The 18,045-nt window shown below is 42.7% G+C and overlaps 2 protein-coding genes across 7 annotated transcripts in view; one reads left to right on the top strand and one right to left on the bottom strand.

The window, feature by feature from the left end:
• The window catches only part of TRIM37 (tripartite motif containing 37), a 133,833-nt gene that overhangs the window by 8,428 nt on the left and 107,360 nt on the right, over positions 1–18,045 (bottom strand). The window lies entirely within an intron of this gene.
• PPM1E (protein phosphatase, Mg2+/Mn2+ dependent 1E) overlaps positions 1–18,045 on the top strand; it is a 136,819-nt gene that overhangs the window by 113,747 nt on the left and 5,027 nt on the right. The window contains exons 3-6 of the mRNA XM_084803276.1: positions 5,349–5,548; positions 8,885–9,073; positions 11,984–12,127; positions 12,366–12,459. Coding sequence (XP_084659402.1) covers positions 5,349–5,548; positions 8,885–9,073; positions 11,984–12,127; positions 12,366–12,459 — 627 coding nt within the window. The remainder of the gene's footprint in view (positions 1–5,348; positions 5,549–8,884; positions 9,074–11,983; positions 12,128–12,365; positions 12,460–18,045) is intronic.

Here is an 18,045-nt window from a genome sequence, read left to right as displayed (position 1 = left end):
TCTCCTTTTGCCAACAACTCAGGCAGCTGGGTTACAGGCATGTGCCACCACATTGGCATCCAGTTACTATATTGGGTTTAAACATATTTGAAAATGGTTAAGGAATTATCTTTATAAAATCAGAGCATGAGTACCCCACTATCACTTCTGCCTTTGTGGCAGGGAATTGAACCTGGGCTATCTTACATGTTAAGTATGTGTTCTGCCAACACGGGAACATCCCTAGCTCACTGCTCCACAATTTTGAGGATATTATTGGTATTTATTAGCTTTGAGACAGGGTCTCAACTAACTACCCTGCTTCAGTCTCCAGAGCGCTGGGATCACAGCATGTGTCACCACGCCTGGCCCGTCTGTTCTATTCTAAGCATTTGCCTATCAACATGGTACATAAGGAACAAAGCCTTCATTATAAATAGAAAGAGTGCAGAGACTGTGTGGCATTCCTGTTCTTACTGTCTCTCTGGACTGTGACAGAAAACTGTCCACGAGGGAGTTACTGCTTTTTTTTTTTTTTAAATCGAGAATAACGTATTCACCTAGAACCAAGCTGTCCCAGAGCCAAATTGAATAGAATCCTTCTACAAAGCATGAATCTTTTTCCTCTGATGCTGACGCATAAAGTGAAACCCTTGTAATGAAAAGACAAGTTTAAATTCTGCTTCACTGCAGCCGGGTGATGGCTGACTCAGCTGCAGCTTGGCACAGTGACATTAGCGACTGACGAGTAATTTACAGCTGTGAGGGGGTGGACTGCTGCTTAGATGGTTTTCACTTCTTCACGCCCCTTATTTTGTTTTGTTTTTCCATCCCAAGTGGCTATTACTTATGTACTAATGCTACAGCACTCCTGCTGGAGACTGTCTCTGGACTGAGTGCTGCCCTGGAGAACTCTGTTCTGGAGAACTGTCTGGACCCTACAAGATGCCAAAAGCAAAAAATGAAGGCATTAAAAGAAAAAAAGGATGTCATTGGTCATGCCGTTTGAATTGTTTTCTAGGAGATCACTGGGAAACATCTCCATGCTGTTGAGATTCTCAACTATCTGCAAATCCCTTATCCACTTAACACAGATCATTAGGTGTGAACTGCACAGGGCAGACTCTCCACAGGGTACTGTTGGCACACACATTACAGTGGAGAGAAGCACACAGCACAGGCAATGAGGCCCCACTGAAAGGACTTGCTTGGGAGGCACAGGCAAGTAAACAAACATACAACAACAAAAACTCTCTTCTTGGTTGTTTAAAAAACTTTTTTAAAACTTTCATTTTTTTAAGTTGGTGTTTTACGTACATTTCTTCTGTGCACCACATGCTTACAGTGCCCACAGAGGACAGAGAGGGCATCAGTCCCGCAGCTGGAGTTATAGGCATCTGAGAGCTGCCATGTGGGTGCTGGGAATTGAACCTGGGTCCCCTACAAGAGCAGCCTGTGCTCTTAACCACTTAAAAAATTTTTGGGTTTTTGAGATAGGATTTCATGTAGCTCAGGCTGGCTCCAAACTTACTCTGTGGGAGAGGCTGGCCTTGGTCCTGATCTTGCCATTCCACCTCTTTAGTAATGTGATTACAGTCTTGGGCCATCATACTTGGCTAAATTATACCTTTCAAAATTAATGGTAAAGGGCTGGGGATGTGGTTCTTTCAGGAACATGCAAGTGTAAGGACCTGAGTTGAGACTCTCAACAACCATGTAAAAGCTGAGCACAGTGGTCTGCCTCTGCAATTCTAGTGTTGGGCAAGTGAAGACAGGGAACTCGTAGAGTTCAGTGGCCAGCAGGGTGGCATGTGGCAGACATTGACCTCTGGCCTCCACATTACAGACAAAGTGTACACACCCACACCCACGCTATACTTTAAGGTCCAAGCAGTTTATCACTGTATTAGTATAGGGGATCATGAGGAAAGGATATACAAGCAAGGGGTATGTAACTGTGCTAGGAGCTATTTATCCATCGAATGGAGGCCCTGCTGTCTTTTAGGCATTGTATTGTGCCTTTTCAAGCAGTTACGGCAGTCTATCTGCCTTAATAAAATTTACATTGTGAAATATTCTAGGGACACAGAATACCCAATAAATATTATCAGTACTATCTATTGTTACAAAATGTGATTCAGGCGTTATAATAGGGAGCTGGAGAGATGGCTCAGAGGTTAAGAACACTGGCTGTTCTTCCAGAGGTCCTTAGTTCAATTCCCAGCAACGACATGGTGGCTCACAACCATCTATAATGAGATCTGGTGCCCTCTTCTGGTGTGTAGGAACATGCAGGCAGAACACTGCATACACAATAAATAATTTTATTTTTTAAAAGAAGAGTTATAGGGGCCGGAGAGATGATTTGGTGGTTAAAAGAGTATGCACTGTTCTTGGAGACAACTCAAATTCAATTCACAGCACCCATATCAAGTGGCTCACAAACATCGCTAACTCCTGATCTGGGGATCTGATGACACTGGCCTCGGTGCTCACAAGCATATACCACCCACCCCTAATTTAAAAAAAATCTTTAAAAAGTTATAATGGACAAAGTGTAACACAAACACAAGGCGCAAGTCACGGGGGAAACAGACAGACTAGTGGCTACTCAACCTAGGAGAAGCTGGGCAGGGTGGCACAACCCTGAACTCTAGCAGCATGCAGGAGGCAGTGGCCGGCCTGGTCTACATAGGGAGTGCCAGGCCAGTTTGGGCTATGTAATGAGACTAACCTACATCAGCTGTGGACAAGAGGGACCACAGGGGCCGCAGTGTTCCTACTTTGGCTGTCAACGTAGCAGCCATTAGCCACACCCAGTCACCCAACACTTGAAAGAACTTTAAATGTTTAAACTACTATGGGTATTTTCCTGCATGTGCTCCTTACTTGTGCCTGGTGCCCCAGGGACCAGAAGAGGGCATTGGGACCTTTGGAAACTGCAGTTACAGTGGTTGTCAACAGCCACGTGGGTGCTGGGAACCAAACCTGGATCCTTTCTAAGAGCAGCATTTAACTGCTGACCATCTTGTCTCTTCATCTCCAATATTTATTTACTTAGGTTTTATTTTCTGTATTTTTTTCTTCCTTGAATGTCTACACACTATATTTGTGCCTGTTGCCCACTGGCCAGAAGAGGGTATTGGAGCCTCTGGAACAGTTATAGATGGTTGTCAGCTGCCATGTTGGTGCTGAGAATTGAACTTGAGTCCTCTGCAAAAGCAGCCAGTGCTCTTAACCACTAAGCCATTTCTGTAGCCCCTAACATTTAAGTTTTATTAGCTCCCTTACTGGACAGTGTGGGTGCATATAAAGACAGCAATATGCAAACCAAAGAATGATGGGACAGTTTATATTAGCAGGGAATCTGGGAACAATGTCATTCTTTTTTCCTACCCGGTCCCATTCCCCTTGAAGTGACTTCGTCAAGTAAGGTCGGCATGGGGCCTGGGGGTGTCTCCTCTGCTGTAGTCTCTATAAGTGCTAGTACTTAAAATGAGCAAACATTTGGGGTTGCTTAAAGCAACAAAAATATTCAGCTGTTTATTGGCTTGTTTATTTCTTGTATATTACTCAGGGAGTATTTGCTTTTTGAACTTCATTTCTCTTTCAAATATACTGTTGCTTTTCAGTTATGGGTGTGGTAGTGCATGCTCGTAGGTCACAGCACTGGACCAGAAACTGGAGCAGCCTGTGGTAGAGAGACACTGTCTGAAACCAGACAAATACAGAAAAATGTTAAAGGGTTCAAAAGCCATAAACTAGGACTGTTATATATTAATAATAAAGAAAAACAAATAAAATCTTTGAGACTAGCTTTCTGAATATAATCATTTAAAAAGGATTCTGAGTTAGAAGGAATGCCTCATACTGTAACCCCAGAGCTGAGGAGGCTGAGGAAGAAGAATGTGAGTTTGTGTGAATGTGATGACTCCAGCTTTTGGGACGCTACAGCAGGAGAATCTTGAGTTTGAGGCCAGCCTGGGCTCTTTAGGAGAATTCTGCCTCAAGAAGATACAGTATGTGCACAGTGCTTGTCTGGCATAAACAGGGCCCTGAGTTCTAGCCCCAGCACTACAAAACAGAAGGGAAGATGATGTAAGAATTATACATAAGAACAGAAATGGAAGTCCAGGTTCCATGGTGCTGAGGAACACACAGTCTCTCTCCTTTGGGGTTTCTGTTCTAAGCTACAGGAAGCATCTGCCGCCATTGCCCGTCTGCCACACACTTCCTTAGGCTGTCAAACTGTGTCTGATTTAGTAAAGCAACTTTTGGGAGTTTTTTTTTTTTTTAAACAGAGGAACATCTAAGGTACTGAAAACCTAATCTTTTGGTTATTTGAGTACCTATAAACTGAGTGGAAGACAGCTTGACTAGGTGGTTAAAGACGTTAGATATGGACTCATCAATACACACACATGTGCCAAGAGACACAAGTCTGCTTCAGAAGCCAGATGGTCAACTGCAGAGTGAAGGTGATGTAAGCCAGGTGATGTGGTGGTGCATGTCTACAATCCCAGCACTTGGGAAGGTGGAGCAGCAAAATGACTGTCGTAAATTCAAGGCCAAGGCCAGCTTGAGCTACAGAGCAAGAGCCTGACTTAAAACTAAAGAAAGAAAGTTGGCCATGGTGGATCTCTATGAGTTCAAGGTCAGCCTGGTCTACAGAGCAAAGTTTTGGGACAGCTAGAGCTACATGGTGAGACCCTGTCTCAAGTAATTAATTAATTAATTAATAATAATAATAACAATAATAATAACAATAATGATGACAACAACCAATGCAGTGCACTTAGGTGCAAACTCCTATACATAGGTAGAATTTGGGTTGCCTCCCCCAAATTAACAAGCCTACTGGGTATCAATTATCCTATTGGGTAAATGACTCCCTAAAAGTTTAATTAATAAATATATCAAAATATGTAACTCAGTTCCAAATAATGGAATTGGAACCCATTACACACAGCAGAGAGAAAACATAAAGGGATCTGGAAGAGAGAGCCTGCAGTCAGCACGCTTCTTTCTTTGCTTTCCTGGACGTGTGCGATAACTCGTGGTTCAGCCGTTCTTCTGAGGCCAGAAGATGTTGCTCTCCATGTGATAACCTCGGCAGCCATCTGCTGTGAAGGGTGCTCTGGCCGAGACAGCAGAGGGCTGTACATCATGCTGTGAAGGAACCTGGCCGGAGCAGAGGTTTTCTTCTGTCACAGAGGTGACCTTGGTGGTGGCTGATGGTCTTCAGCAGTGTTTCTTTCCCCTGAGTTAAGGACAGCATGCCTGGGGTGACCTACTTCTATCCTTACCAAGCAGGGAAGTGGAAAGCAGGTTTACATGGCTCTTTACTTGTGACTCTGCCTCCTTCACAGAAATTGAAACAGTGAAACTAGCCCGTTCTGTCTTCAGCAAACTACACGAGATCTGCTGCAGCTGGGTGAAGGACTTCCCTCTGCGCAGGAGGCCTCAGATTTATTATGAAACATCAATCCATGCCATCAAAAACATGCGAAGGAAAATGGAGGATAAGCACGTCTGCATTCCTGACTTTAATATGCTCTTCAACCTAGAGGTAAAGGGCATTCTTGGAGTCGGTGGGACATGGTCCTGCCAGAAAAGGACTGTGTCCTAACTGTCACAGAACGGAGTGGGACTGACTGCATTAGAAAACAGAACTGTTTTGTTATTTTGAGTAAGTTCAAATCATTCCAAATTGGGAACATTATGTTATTTTTAATAGGTTCACATGGTTCAAAATTGGGAGAGTAAAAAAACCTCTTCTGGACAGTCAGTTCCTACTCAGGAAAGCAAAGGAAGTACCAGTTTTTCTGGAAGCTTCTAAAGCTATTTTATTAGCCGCAAGAAAATCATTATATTGATATAACGCTTTTTTAAAAGGAGAATATTTCTGTAGTAAAATCAAGTGACTTATTAAATTCTCAGAATACCATGTTGCTGAAGCAACAGAAAACACAACATAAAAGGATAAATTTAAGGCTGATTTCATGATTTTCTTTGTAAAACCTGGTTATCTCAGGTAGGAAGTAGTTGGAATTACATTCCACAAGTCTCTGTGACTGACAGACTGGATCCGTACAAGCCGTGCCAGCTTAATAACTATTTTCTTGTGCTATCTTCTCCTTTTTTATTAAATGCATTATGCTAATGCAAACAAAGGTGGGTTTGTTTCCTCTGCCTGTCACTCACCTTTTCTTTCCTCTTCTAAGTCCATAACTTGAAAATGGCAGTGTAGTAAGTTATACACAGCGTAGTATTTCCTTCACTTAGCAGCTGACTGTTGAGGGCCAAGCAGCAATGGCGGCAGGCTGGCAGTCACAGCTCAGGAGCACAGGACCTGATATCTTTGTTCCCAGTGCTGTGTCCATGCGAATGTAACCCAAAGGCTTATGTTCCAAACAGTCCCCAGGACCCCACAGCTACTTGAGGAGCATGCTCGGGCCGGAAGGCCTGACTTCCCTGGAGGTTAGCCAGGCTGGCTTTCATTTTGTCTCAAACTTTGAAGCACAGCCCAAAGGTTTAGCCCAAAGAGTCACCTCATGCACTAAAGTAGGTTTTGAACGTTACTTAGCAGTGATTCTTTAGAGCTTTACAAATTCCCACACTTTTTTATCCAGTAACTTCATTTAAAATTCTTCATCACAACAGGAATACAGCAAAGTCTTAAATATGTGTTTGACAAATGTGTTTCAACAATATTATTAATAAAAAAAATAAATCAGAAATGATCTAAAATAAGGGAAACGTGTCTCATAGTCTACTGATGATAATGTCTTGAATGATACTTAGTGACATGCAGAAAGGCTAATGATGTAAATGACATAAAGCAGGACATAAAATTTCATGTAAGCTATGATTCTTACTTAAAAAATATGGGCCGGCATGCTGGTATATGCCTTTAATCCCAGCAATCAGGAGGCAGAAGCTGGTGGATCTCTATAAGTTCGAGGCCAGCCTTGACTACAAAGAGAATTTTAGGACAGCCAGGACTACACAGGGAAACCCTGTCTTCAAAAACAAAAACAAAACAAAACAAAAAACAGAGCCAGGTATAGAACTCTAAGATACGGAGGCAGGACAATTGCTATAACGCAAGACCCTGTGGCAGAAACCAAAGCATGCATGTACATGTACATAATAAATATATATGCAGTTGTAGAATGCTTGTCTCAAAAATCCAAAGTCTTAATAAACACCCCCACCAAAACAAAACTAAGCCACAGATATATAGATATGACAGTTATCTACGACAGTGGCATTATGGCATTAGTTTTATGTTTGTTATTTAAATAAATTATACATCATTATAAGTTGTTTTTTTTTTAACTTTAAGAAACTACACTATCTTAAAAGAAAAATTGTGTAGTGCTGGGAGTCAGACCTTACATACGCTAGCTGAGACTCCACTACTAATGCAACCCCTGACTTTATACTTACTTCTCCAAAGACTCCACCTAGCTGCTGTTTTTTTCTGATGTTAATTGAGTTGCTGAAATTGATTATTAGTTTAGTTAGATTCTAATTAGTCAATCTTAAATGGCACTATAAATTGTATTGCTTAAAATGCAAGACGCACTAGCAGTCATGTCTGTAAGTAGATATGGGTTTCATCATTTTTGGACATTTATATATGGTACTTTTGTTAAAGAGACATTTTCCAAAGCACATATATGCCTGTGTCAGATCTCCGTCTGACACAAGTGTGAAGGTGGGACAGAAGAATGAGGTGTCCCCTCAGCCTCCGTTACCCAGCCAAACCCAGCCTGGGTTTGCATGGTGCTGTGCCAAAAGAAAAGAAAAACCCAAAACCAAAAACCTAAAGCCAGCAAGCAAACAAAAACATCCCCCAAAGAAGAGATCTGTCCAGGAGTCCATGACAGAACCCAGAGTCCCAGGAAAACAAATGTAAAGACTCACAAATTGTCATTGGCACTGCTGCCTTAAGGGAGTTTAGTAAATAGAAAAACCCCAGGTGACTCACAGCAGAGACAGATCTAAGATTCAAACATCTGAGCTGAAAATGAAGAGAGGGCAGCCAACTATTTGGCACCTGAAAAGTGAACTCAAGACAATGCGAAAGGGAGAAGAGCCTGGCCTTTGTGAGAAATGGAACACTGAGACTTAGACAGATGCTGCAGCACACTTGCCAGCCACACCAGGGCAAGGGCATCTGATGTGCTTCAAGACTGGTTATCGAGGGCTGGAGAGATGGCTCAGAGGTTAAGAGCACTGACTGCTCTTCCAGAGGTCCTGAGTTCAATTCCTAGCAACCACATGGTGGCTCACAACCATCTATAACACATGTAGGCAGAGCATTGTATACAAAATAAATAAATAACTCTTTAAAACAAAACACAAGATTGGCTATCGCGTTTAGAGACTGCAGTTTACAGTGAGACTTCAATGTGACCAGGAATGGTGTGCCAAAGAGGCCATACCACTCAGAACTGTGTGCTGTTAGACAACCTCAACACAACTGGCCTTGTGCTGGCAATTTCTATTTTCTCTGGTATTTTGAAAAACTACTCAATCAGGAACAACTTTTGCTCACTTCTTCCTTAAACCTTTTTTCCTATCCCTCCTTACAACTTATATCTGATTTTGTAGCAAATGCATGTGGGTGGTTTCCATGGTACAAGGCAACAAATTTCACAGAGAGGGTGCTCCAGCCTGCACTAATTGGGCATGATATGTTCCAGGGTTCTGTGTGTAAACACAGATGCCCTAGCATTGCAGGTACTCAGCAGCCGATCAGGCGTGTCAGCAAAGGGAAACATTCAGTCTCATTATCTGAATGACAAATGCAGTAGAGGATGGTATTTCCAGGGCATCAGGTCACTTGGCTGGTACTCTGCTCCATTCCCTAACTGTTTTGTGTCTCTATTGACAGGACCAGGAGGAACAAGCTTACTTTGCAGTGTTTGATGGCCATGGGGGAGTGGATGCTGCCATTTATGCCTCTGTTCACCTACATGTTAACTTGGTGCGCCAGGAGATGTTCCCTCATGATCCTGCCGAGGCTCTCTGCCGGGCCTTCCGTGTTACAGATGAGCGGTTTGTGCAGAAGGCAGCCAGGGAGGTACGCTACATCCTTTTGAACTCCAGCTACAAGTGCACTAGCTGAGTTCAACCCATCTCTGTGGTTAAAGGGTTATTTTGACCTTTCCTCTTTCTGGGCACATATTATCTAAACTGTACACATTCATATTCTCTCTCTCTCTCTCTCTCTCTCTCTCTCTCTCTCTCTCTCTCTCTCACACACACACACACACACACACACACACACACACACACACACTAAAGCCATCATGTTGGACTCACTAGGTTCTAAATCCAGCTCCTGCTGGAGGAATAATTTTGTGGGCACAATGATACACTGTAAAGAAAACTCAGGTTGTGGATTTCTGGACCCTTTCTATAACTGCTGCTGGATTTGCCAGGTGGGTTTTGCTTAAGCATTCTTGCAGATCTGGATGGGGGGCGGGGATTGAAAACAAGGTTTAAAAAAGAAGAAACAGAACCTGGGATTACTTCCACACACCTGACTGCATGAGGAGGAAAGGAGAATCCTTGAACTGATTTTCTCTTCATAGGAAGAAATGACAGAGCTCAGATCCTAAGGCTAGTCAGTGTTTTGCTCTGAATGAAATTCAGGAGTTCTATATTGAATTCTAAAAGCAAAATATCTATATTTTTATCATTCTGGGCAATGGGACATAATTAACTATGGCATTCTTGGATTTTTTTAGCTGGGGGGGGGCAACAGAAAATGTACATTTTTTGCTTTTCAAAAGTAGTTAATATATACTCAGTAAATTAGCCCTCCTACCACATGACACAAACATAAACTTCTAAAATGGAAAGATCAGGCTATCATTTGATTAGTTTCCCTGCTCACAGTCATGCTGCAGAGCAGCAGTGAGGCTTAGAATGAATCAAAGAGTAATGCAGAACTATGTGGTAAAAAGCAAGACAAGTATCTGACTCCATCCCTGGGTATGGGCTGATACACAGATTACCTATAGCGAGAACGAGGATCCATGCACAGGGAGAGGTGGGGCGGCAAAAGAAAACCCACGTCGCCCACAGGCTTTCCTCAGCTCTGGAGGCTGATGGCTCTCAGCTTGGGGACAAGGGAAGCCTAGGGTGGGGTGATCTGTAATCACAGTGTGAGACAATTATCACTTTGTCTTCATAACCCTACATCTGTTTTCTATTCCCCTCACTTGCTCGGTCAGTGGTGCTGTTGCCTTAAATAACTCAGGGTTCTCTCAGCGGTCGCCCCTCTCCCCCTTGTGCCTCTATGTGCTGCTTGCTGCTGGGGAAAGCAGCTATTCCTGTTGTGAGGCAGCCCTGCCTCCTGTTCTCTCCAGGGCATATGCACTCAAGTGTCTTTATCGTGGGTTCCAGAGGGCTGAGGTTTTTGAACATTCTGTGTGGGAAGACATTTTATTGGTGGGTGAGGATTTATAACAAACTTTTCCTATACAGGGAAAAAGAGAAGCTGTTTTTCTCACTGGATACAAGAAGCCCTTTACCACCACCCTGACGCACTCGTTCTAATTTGGGCCAGGTCCTTAGTAACAGAGAGTCATGCTCATTTGGCGGTGACTCATGTCAAATGGAGATGTCATTTTAGTGCAGCGGGATCAAGAGCGTTAAGCACTGTGGAAGCTACTGCAGTGAAATCCCAGGCTGTTAGCTCTCTATGCAGTGTTCCCAATCAAAGATCCCTAAAAATACTGGAGGGAAGATTTTTTCTGGTTTTTGTTTTTAAAGGTATATAAGCATATTCTTCAGTGAGAATATGCTGTCTTGGCTCCATAAATATCCAAAGACTGGAAGCATTTCTTCTGTACATATACACAACACACACACACATTTTTCACTGACTACCAGTATATCAGAAATGAAATAGAACTGGAACCATTTAAGAAAAGGACTGGCAAGTGTGCTGGCCTTTAGTCCCAGCACTTGGGACCCACCATGAGTTCCAGGAGACCCTGTCTTAAAAAATTAAAGAAGAAATGGGGGCAAGGGGCACAGACTGATGGAACGGATTTAACAGTGAACTAGAAAGAGCAAACATTTCAGCTGTTTTGCATACTAAATAGGATTACTAGCCCTTGGACATGCCACAATATAGGCCATGTTTTTAAACAGACGTGTGTGTGTGTGTGTGTGTGTGTGTGTGTGTGTGTACACGCATGCCACAGTGTGCATGTGGAAGAAAGGACAACTTACAGAAGGTGGGTTTTTTTTTGCCTTATGTATGTCTGTGCACCAGACTCATGCAATGGCCGTGGAGGCTGAAAGAGACATTAGATTGCCTGGGATTGGGTTACCCATGGTTATGAGCCACCACTATGTGGATACTGTGAATCAAACTGGGATCCTTTGGAAGAGCAGCCAGTGCTCTTTATTACTGAGCCATCTCTCTCCAGTCCCCCAGATTTGAAAACAAAAATCTGTACTTAAATGGAACCAAAAGTCACCAGTTTTGCACATCACAGAACAAGTGGATTTGTATGTGTAAACATAATGCACATTAAATTCTCTGAGCAAGCACAGTGTTGCACATGTTTAATCTCAGCAGAGGCAGGCAGATCTGTGCAAGTTTGAGGCCAGCACGGTCTACATAGTAAGTTCCAGGCTGCCAGGTCTAAACAAGTAAGCCCCCCTCTTTTAAGTTTTTTTGAGACAAGGTTTCTCTGTCCCTGGACTTGCTTTGTAGACCAGGCTGGCCTTGAACTCACAGCGATCCACCTGCCTCTGCCTCCCGAATGCTGGGATTACAGGAGTGCGCCACAACACCCAGCAACAAAGGCCTTTTGAAAAAAATAAAAATGCTCTGAGAAACCCAGATTTGTAATGTGAAATAATATTACTAGTAGTCTCTCTCAAATGCAGCTTGTATTAATTATAAATTGTTTCTCAATGAGAATTGTGTCTTTTATTCTCTTTGACTTTGGTCTTAAATTATTTTCAGAGCTTACGATGTGGGACCACAGGAGTAGTGACTTTTATCAGAGGCAACATGCTCCATGTGGCATGGGTGGGCGATTCCCAGGTTATGCTTGTAAGAAAGGGCCAAGCTGTTGAACTGATGAAACCACACAAGCCAGACAGAGAGGTATGTATGATCTGGATCTATTCTGATAGAGCATGTCCTAACAGAAGTTTTGTAGTGATTAATGAGGATCCTTTGAGTATTATTCCTTCCTTTACTCTCTGCAACTGTGCCTTTCTTCTAAAGGAGATACAGAAAGTCCTCTCACAGGCTTCTGAAGATGGGCAGTATATCTGTTACTGTAAAGTAAATAAATAAATTCTGAATCCAGTTATTTACTTTTTATTGCACTGTTCTTTAGGATGAAAAGCAGCGAATTGAGGCCCTTGGAGGTTGTGTAGTTTGGTTTGGTGCCTGGAGGGTGAATGGAAGTCTGTCAGTCTCCAGAGCAATCGGTAGGAAAAGCATTAATTTTGTTTCTCCAAAATCTTCTAGCTCACTGTTTTGTGCTAACATTGATTCAAAGGGATGCTAATTTATATGCTCAGAATGCTTACCTTTGTTTAGATACACCTGGCTATTTACACATTTAAAATTCATCATAAAGTAAGAATCATCTCACTGGGTGAGGTGGGGCATGCACACCTTTAATCAGGAGGCAGAGTCAGGGAGATCTCTGTGAGCTGAAGCCAGTCTGGTTAACAAAGCGAGTGCAGGACAGCCAAGGCTACATAGAGAAATCTTATCTCGAAAAACCAATCATCTCAAGGAATGTAGAATTTATCAGTGATATCAGTTTCTACTCTTTTAACAGGAGTCTCCCAGTTAGCATATAAATCTGCTTAAAACCAAAATGAGGGTTTCACTCCACATTTCCAGAAAACAGAAGGCTCTCTCTAAACTTCATATTGTTTTTTCCTTATCTCTTTTGTGTGTGTGTGTGTGAATTAGAAAATATGAGCAGAATTCTTAAAAACAATACTTTTTATGTAAAAATATTTTCCAAATATTGAAAAAACACATATACATTGGGTTGTTTTGAGGGTCAGTCTATGTAGAACAAGTTAGACTCTGTACTCACGCGCTGGTGTTAAAGGTGTGCACCACATTTGGCCCAGAAAATATAATGTGTCGATAATCTTGGGTTTAAGTTCGTTTTTTTCTTTTTCCCTCTCCCTATCCATGCTAGGGAGCAAATCCAGGGTGCCTTGCATGCTGGGGAGAGCTCTACCCACCCAAGTGCACGAGCATCCCTTACAAGCTCTGGGTGGTGTGTGCTGTCGGGCTTCATGGTGTAGTTTCTCTTCCCAGATGCTTTTTCTTCTTCAACACACAGACTCACATGTAAAATACAGGCTGCTCAGTCCATCCAGTGTTGCTCAGGGGTATATGCTACAGCTGACTGCTGGGGACTGCATACCACAACCACTGATTTTTACCTCCCTAAAAGCAACTAAATATAGAGCTAGCACACACAAAGTTCCTATCTAATTACCAAATTAGCTTATCATTACCAAAGATTCCAGAATAAGAAAGCCTGAAAGATCTGGTTTAGTTTCATCAATGGTTTAAGTTCTTGCCACTCTTGCAAGCTGTGAAGTGCCCGATGTGAACGTAAGGAGCTAAGGAGCACGAGGGAGCCATTAGGTACTCTGGAACAAGGTTGAAGAGGGAATTCTCAAGCCTAAATATACTCTTATATACAATTATTTTTGACAACTAGAGTTGGTCAAGACCTCTGACTCTTCCTCCTGATAATGTTTGTCAGGAGACTGAGATGTTATCTCCAGAGAGCCACCTTAATGAGTAGATGCTGGCCTCGATTCTAAAACTAGAACACAAGGTAAAACCAAGCAGAGTAAGACTGCCCTTCAGTAAATGACAGCCTAAGACTAAGTAAGGTCAGCATCACAGATAAAGTGACGTTGCAATTGGATGGGGTAACACACTATGTTTAGGGAGGGAAACCCCAGGATATAAATAGTGTCGGGAAGCAAGTGGTCAAGCAGACGTGTCTTGCCAGCCTGTGATGGATGGCTTCATCTCTGACTCCAATGCTCGGGACTTCGAAGTGAATAAGCAAAGGGAACATACAAACAGGTTTTTGTCTGTTACAGCACAGATTACACACGCGGGTAGAGCTTAGATGGGGATCATTTAGAAGGCTTACGCTTACAGTGCTGGAGACGTGGAGGAGGGTATAAACTGGTGAGACAGATGACAGTTTGTGAGGAAGAGGAAAACTAACTTCCAGGTTTCTGACTTGTGAGTGGGAAGACGATGGAGCATTTATAATAAAGCAGCAGCAGTTGTGGGGGGTGAGTTCAGCTGGACATATTTTCTATTCTAGGTACTGATGGGATGTCTTGTCAGAGATTTTTATACAGACGTGGATTTAGCTGAAAGTTCTGAGTTGGAGATAAGGATTTAGTAACCCATCTCACCTTGGCAACGCTGTTCATCGTGTGTGTATCCACACATGCTGAAATTACAGTCATAAATACACTGCCCAGAGAAAAGATACTGTGTAAAGGTGCCAAGGTGAGGTCTATAATTTAGGGGTAACACAATGGTCAGACGTTATAGGTTTGGATCTTGGCTCTGCCACTTCATAGGCTACTGATCTTGGAAAGTTCATGTATCAGTACTGGTTTGCTTCTGGAAGTCACATGTAAGGTGAACATACTGCGTTCAAAACTGGGCCCAACACATTCCTAGCATACAACTACTGCACAACTAAATCAAGTAACAAACCAGGAAGAGATAAGTGACAGAGAAACGCAATATTTCAGATGCCAAGAAAAGAAGGCTTCTAGACAGAGGTCCTGTGAGAAATGGGTTGAAAAAAGAAATGGAATTATGGGCTGGAGAGAATGGCTAAGCAGTAAAGAGCGCTTGTTGGTCTTGCAGAGGATTCAGGTTTGATTCCCAGTATCCACATAATTGCTCATGATCGCCTGTCAATACCAGTTCCAGGAGCTCTGATGCCCTCTTCTGACTACTTTGGGCACAAGACACACATGGGATAAACATACATACATAGACAAAACATTCATATACATAAAATACATTTTTTAAAAGTAGAGTTTTAAATAGGAAATAACAAGTATTTTTTAAAGTTGGTAAGTATAAGCCCATACTAATTAAGATATGGAAGGGCATAGTGGTACATGTCTGTAATCCTAGAATTTGAGAGGCTAAGATGGGAATGAGCACTGGTTTCAGGTTAACCTAGACTCCAAATCACAGTGTGAAAGAAGGGAAGGAAAAAAGAGAGAGAAAGAAAGAAAGTAGAATTGAATATATCTGTAGGAAGAGAGTAAGAAAACGAGAATTGAAAATGAGACCCCTGAGCTTTAGAGTCATGACTAAAGACTGTGGTCGTCAACAGAGGTCAACTCTGCGTGCCACCCTCCACACCAAAAATATAAACGAGGCAAGATCCTGTCTAACTGAATTAAGGAGTTGAGTAAGATTTGGGAGACTCTTTGGAATGGGCTAAAAAAGGGACAGGAAAAGGGGCTACAGAACAGTCAACTCCACTTTGATAAGAAGTTTTTCAATTGTTTCACCCTGTGAGCCCTTCCTTTATGAGCCAAAGTTGACAGAGGCATGTGCGTTTTCTAGCATATGGAGAGAGGAGGTTGAAGACAAAAGGATGCTGCCATTTCCACCATGAAATAGATGTTTATGCCCTCCTACCAAACTTGGGGGCGAAATGTCATGAATCTGACACTCAACATGAAAGCAGGTGAAAAGCCAGAATCTTGGCAGTGTTTCCTCTGTGCAAATCTTGTATGTTCTGTTCTAAACCAACAGTTGCAATAGTCTTTTAATTGTTAGCACCAAAATGAGATTTTTTGGAACAGTATGACTCAGATCACATTTATTTTTAGAAGGAGAGTTCAGAAAAATAATATTTCAATCAGGTGGAATAAGGGAAATAAAATAAAGTGGATGGGTGGGGGACCCTGAATCTTACCTTTAGGAGTTGTAATTAGCTTCAACAGTCTAGTGAGAGCATCACAGTAAGACGTGAAATCAAAACCATGCTTTTTAGGTGAGAATGGTGGTGCATACCTATGATTCCAGCAGCTGGGAGGTGGAGGCAAGAGGAGCAGGCATTGAGGTACAGCCTTGGCTACAAATCAAGCTGGAGGCCAGCCTGAGCTATGTGAATGAGACCTTGTCTCAAAAAAAAAAAGTTACACATGAGAGGAGTGAGTAGGATCAAAAGGCCCTTCTGTTCCTTATTTACAGATAATTAACCTAAATAATTATAATAGTAAGCATCCATTTTCCTGATATCTAGTTACTCAACATACTGTGTATAGTGTATGGCCCACACTGGTTATAGCTTATCCACGGGGTTTCTACTGAGCTGTTCTGAGCCTCACATGCTTGAAAAACACTTAGTCAAGAGGGAACCTACAGCAGATACTAGGAACAATGAATTATATTGTAAGGCTACTGTCCAAGCTTCATTTCTGTGGCTGTGATAAAATACCATGACAACAAGCAACTTAAGCGACAGCTGACTTAGTATAGCTCAGTTCCATCAGACTGTCAAAATCAGAGTTTGAGACAGCTGGTCACATCACATCCACAGTCAAGAAGAGACAGGCTGGGCATGGTGGCACACACCTGTAATCCCAGCTCTCAGGGAAGCAGAGGCAGGGAGATCTCTGAGTTTGAGGCCAGTCTGGTCTACACAGAGAAACCCTGTCTCAAAAAACAAAACAAAAAGAAGAGAGACAAATGCATGTATAAATGCTTCTAGTACTTACATGCTTTTTCAGTCCACAGTGTAAACTCCAGGTACTGCCCACAGTGGCTGGGTCTTGTCACTTCAACTAACCCAATTGAGGAGGAAAAAAAAATCCCTCATAGGCATGCCTACAGACCAACCTGACCTAGGCAATTCTTCACTGAGGGATGGGGGGGGGGGGGGGGGGTTGGCGCATGCCTTTAATCCCAGCACTCGGGAGGCAGAGGCAGGTGGATCCCTGTGAGTTCGAGGCCAGCCTGGTCTACAATGGGAGTCCAGGACAGCCAAGGCTACACAGAGAAACCCTGTCTCGAAAAACAAAAGAAAACAAAACAACAACAACAAAAACCCCCTGATGATCAGTCTATCTTCTTTTTAGCACAGTGGAGAAGGCAGTAGTAATTAATGAGACAGGTAACAAGTTGGGGGAGCTAGGCAGTCTGATCCCGGGGACGTTATCCTCAACAGTGAGTGTGTAAAGGAAAACAACAATGCAGGAATCTGGGAAGTGTCTGCACCTTGAAGTTGGCCAAGCATTGTAGAAGACGGGTGATGTCGGGAGCTGTCAGAGACAAGTGTGGGTTCAAGGCCTCTGGTCTGTTCAACATCACTCCCTAACACTGCCTTGTGTCTGCTTATGTTGTTAGTTAAGTGTATGGGGTCAGGGGTGAACAAGAGCAACACAGGTGGGTCATCTGTGAAGACAAGAGGACACTTATTGTGGGCTTTCTGTCTGTTTTCCAGACATTAAACAAAACAGTATCAAAGAGAAGCCAAGCACCTATAATATACCCTTAGCTCCTTGTGTGGGCTGTGCATAAGCCCACAAGCTTCCCTGGCTTTAGGGAGTCACACTCAGTTTCTAAATCTCTTGTAACTCAAACCTTCCTCCACGTTCACAACATGAACCCACTTACTGATGTCTTTAAAAAGAATGCCATGGAACTGTTTAATGAGGAAAAGAGCCAGAACCTAGGGTTTTTTCCCTTCAATACTCTCAAGTTGTAATTAAACCAAATAGATCTACTGAATCAAGAGTTGTCCCATGTACGACTGATATTTTCAGTACAGCAGCAAATTTAGACTTGCTGTGATTTGCTGCTTTAGTCAGCAAGGCCTAAACCGTAGCCAGAGGCAGTAGGTTCAGAGTGGGAAACCAATGAGGAGTTGAGCCCTGCAAGTAGCAGTTTCTAACCTGGGAGTCAAGTATAAGCAACGTCAGAGTAACAGAGCTCAAGTGTTTCAACTACAATTTTTAAATGAAACCTTCCCA

Source organism: Acomys minous (assembly GCF_964271855.1).
Source record: "Acomys minous genome assembly, chromosome: 12".
NCBI lineage: Eukaryota > Metazoa > Chordata > Mammalia > Rodentia > Muridae > Acomys > Acomys minous.
The sequence above is the reverse complement of the archived record's forward strand: the minus strand, read 5'-3'. Positions and strand labels throughout refer to the sequence as shown.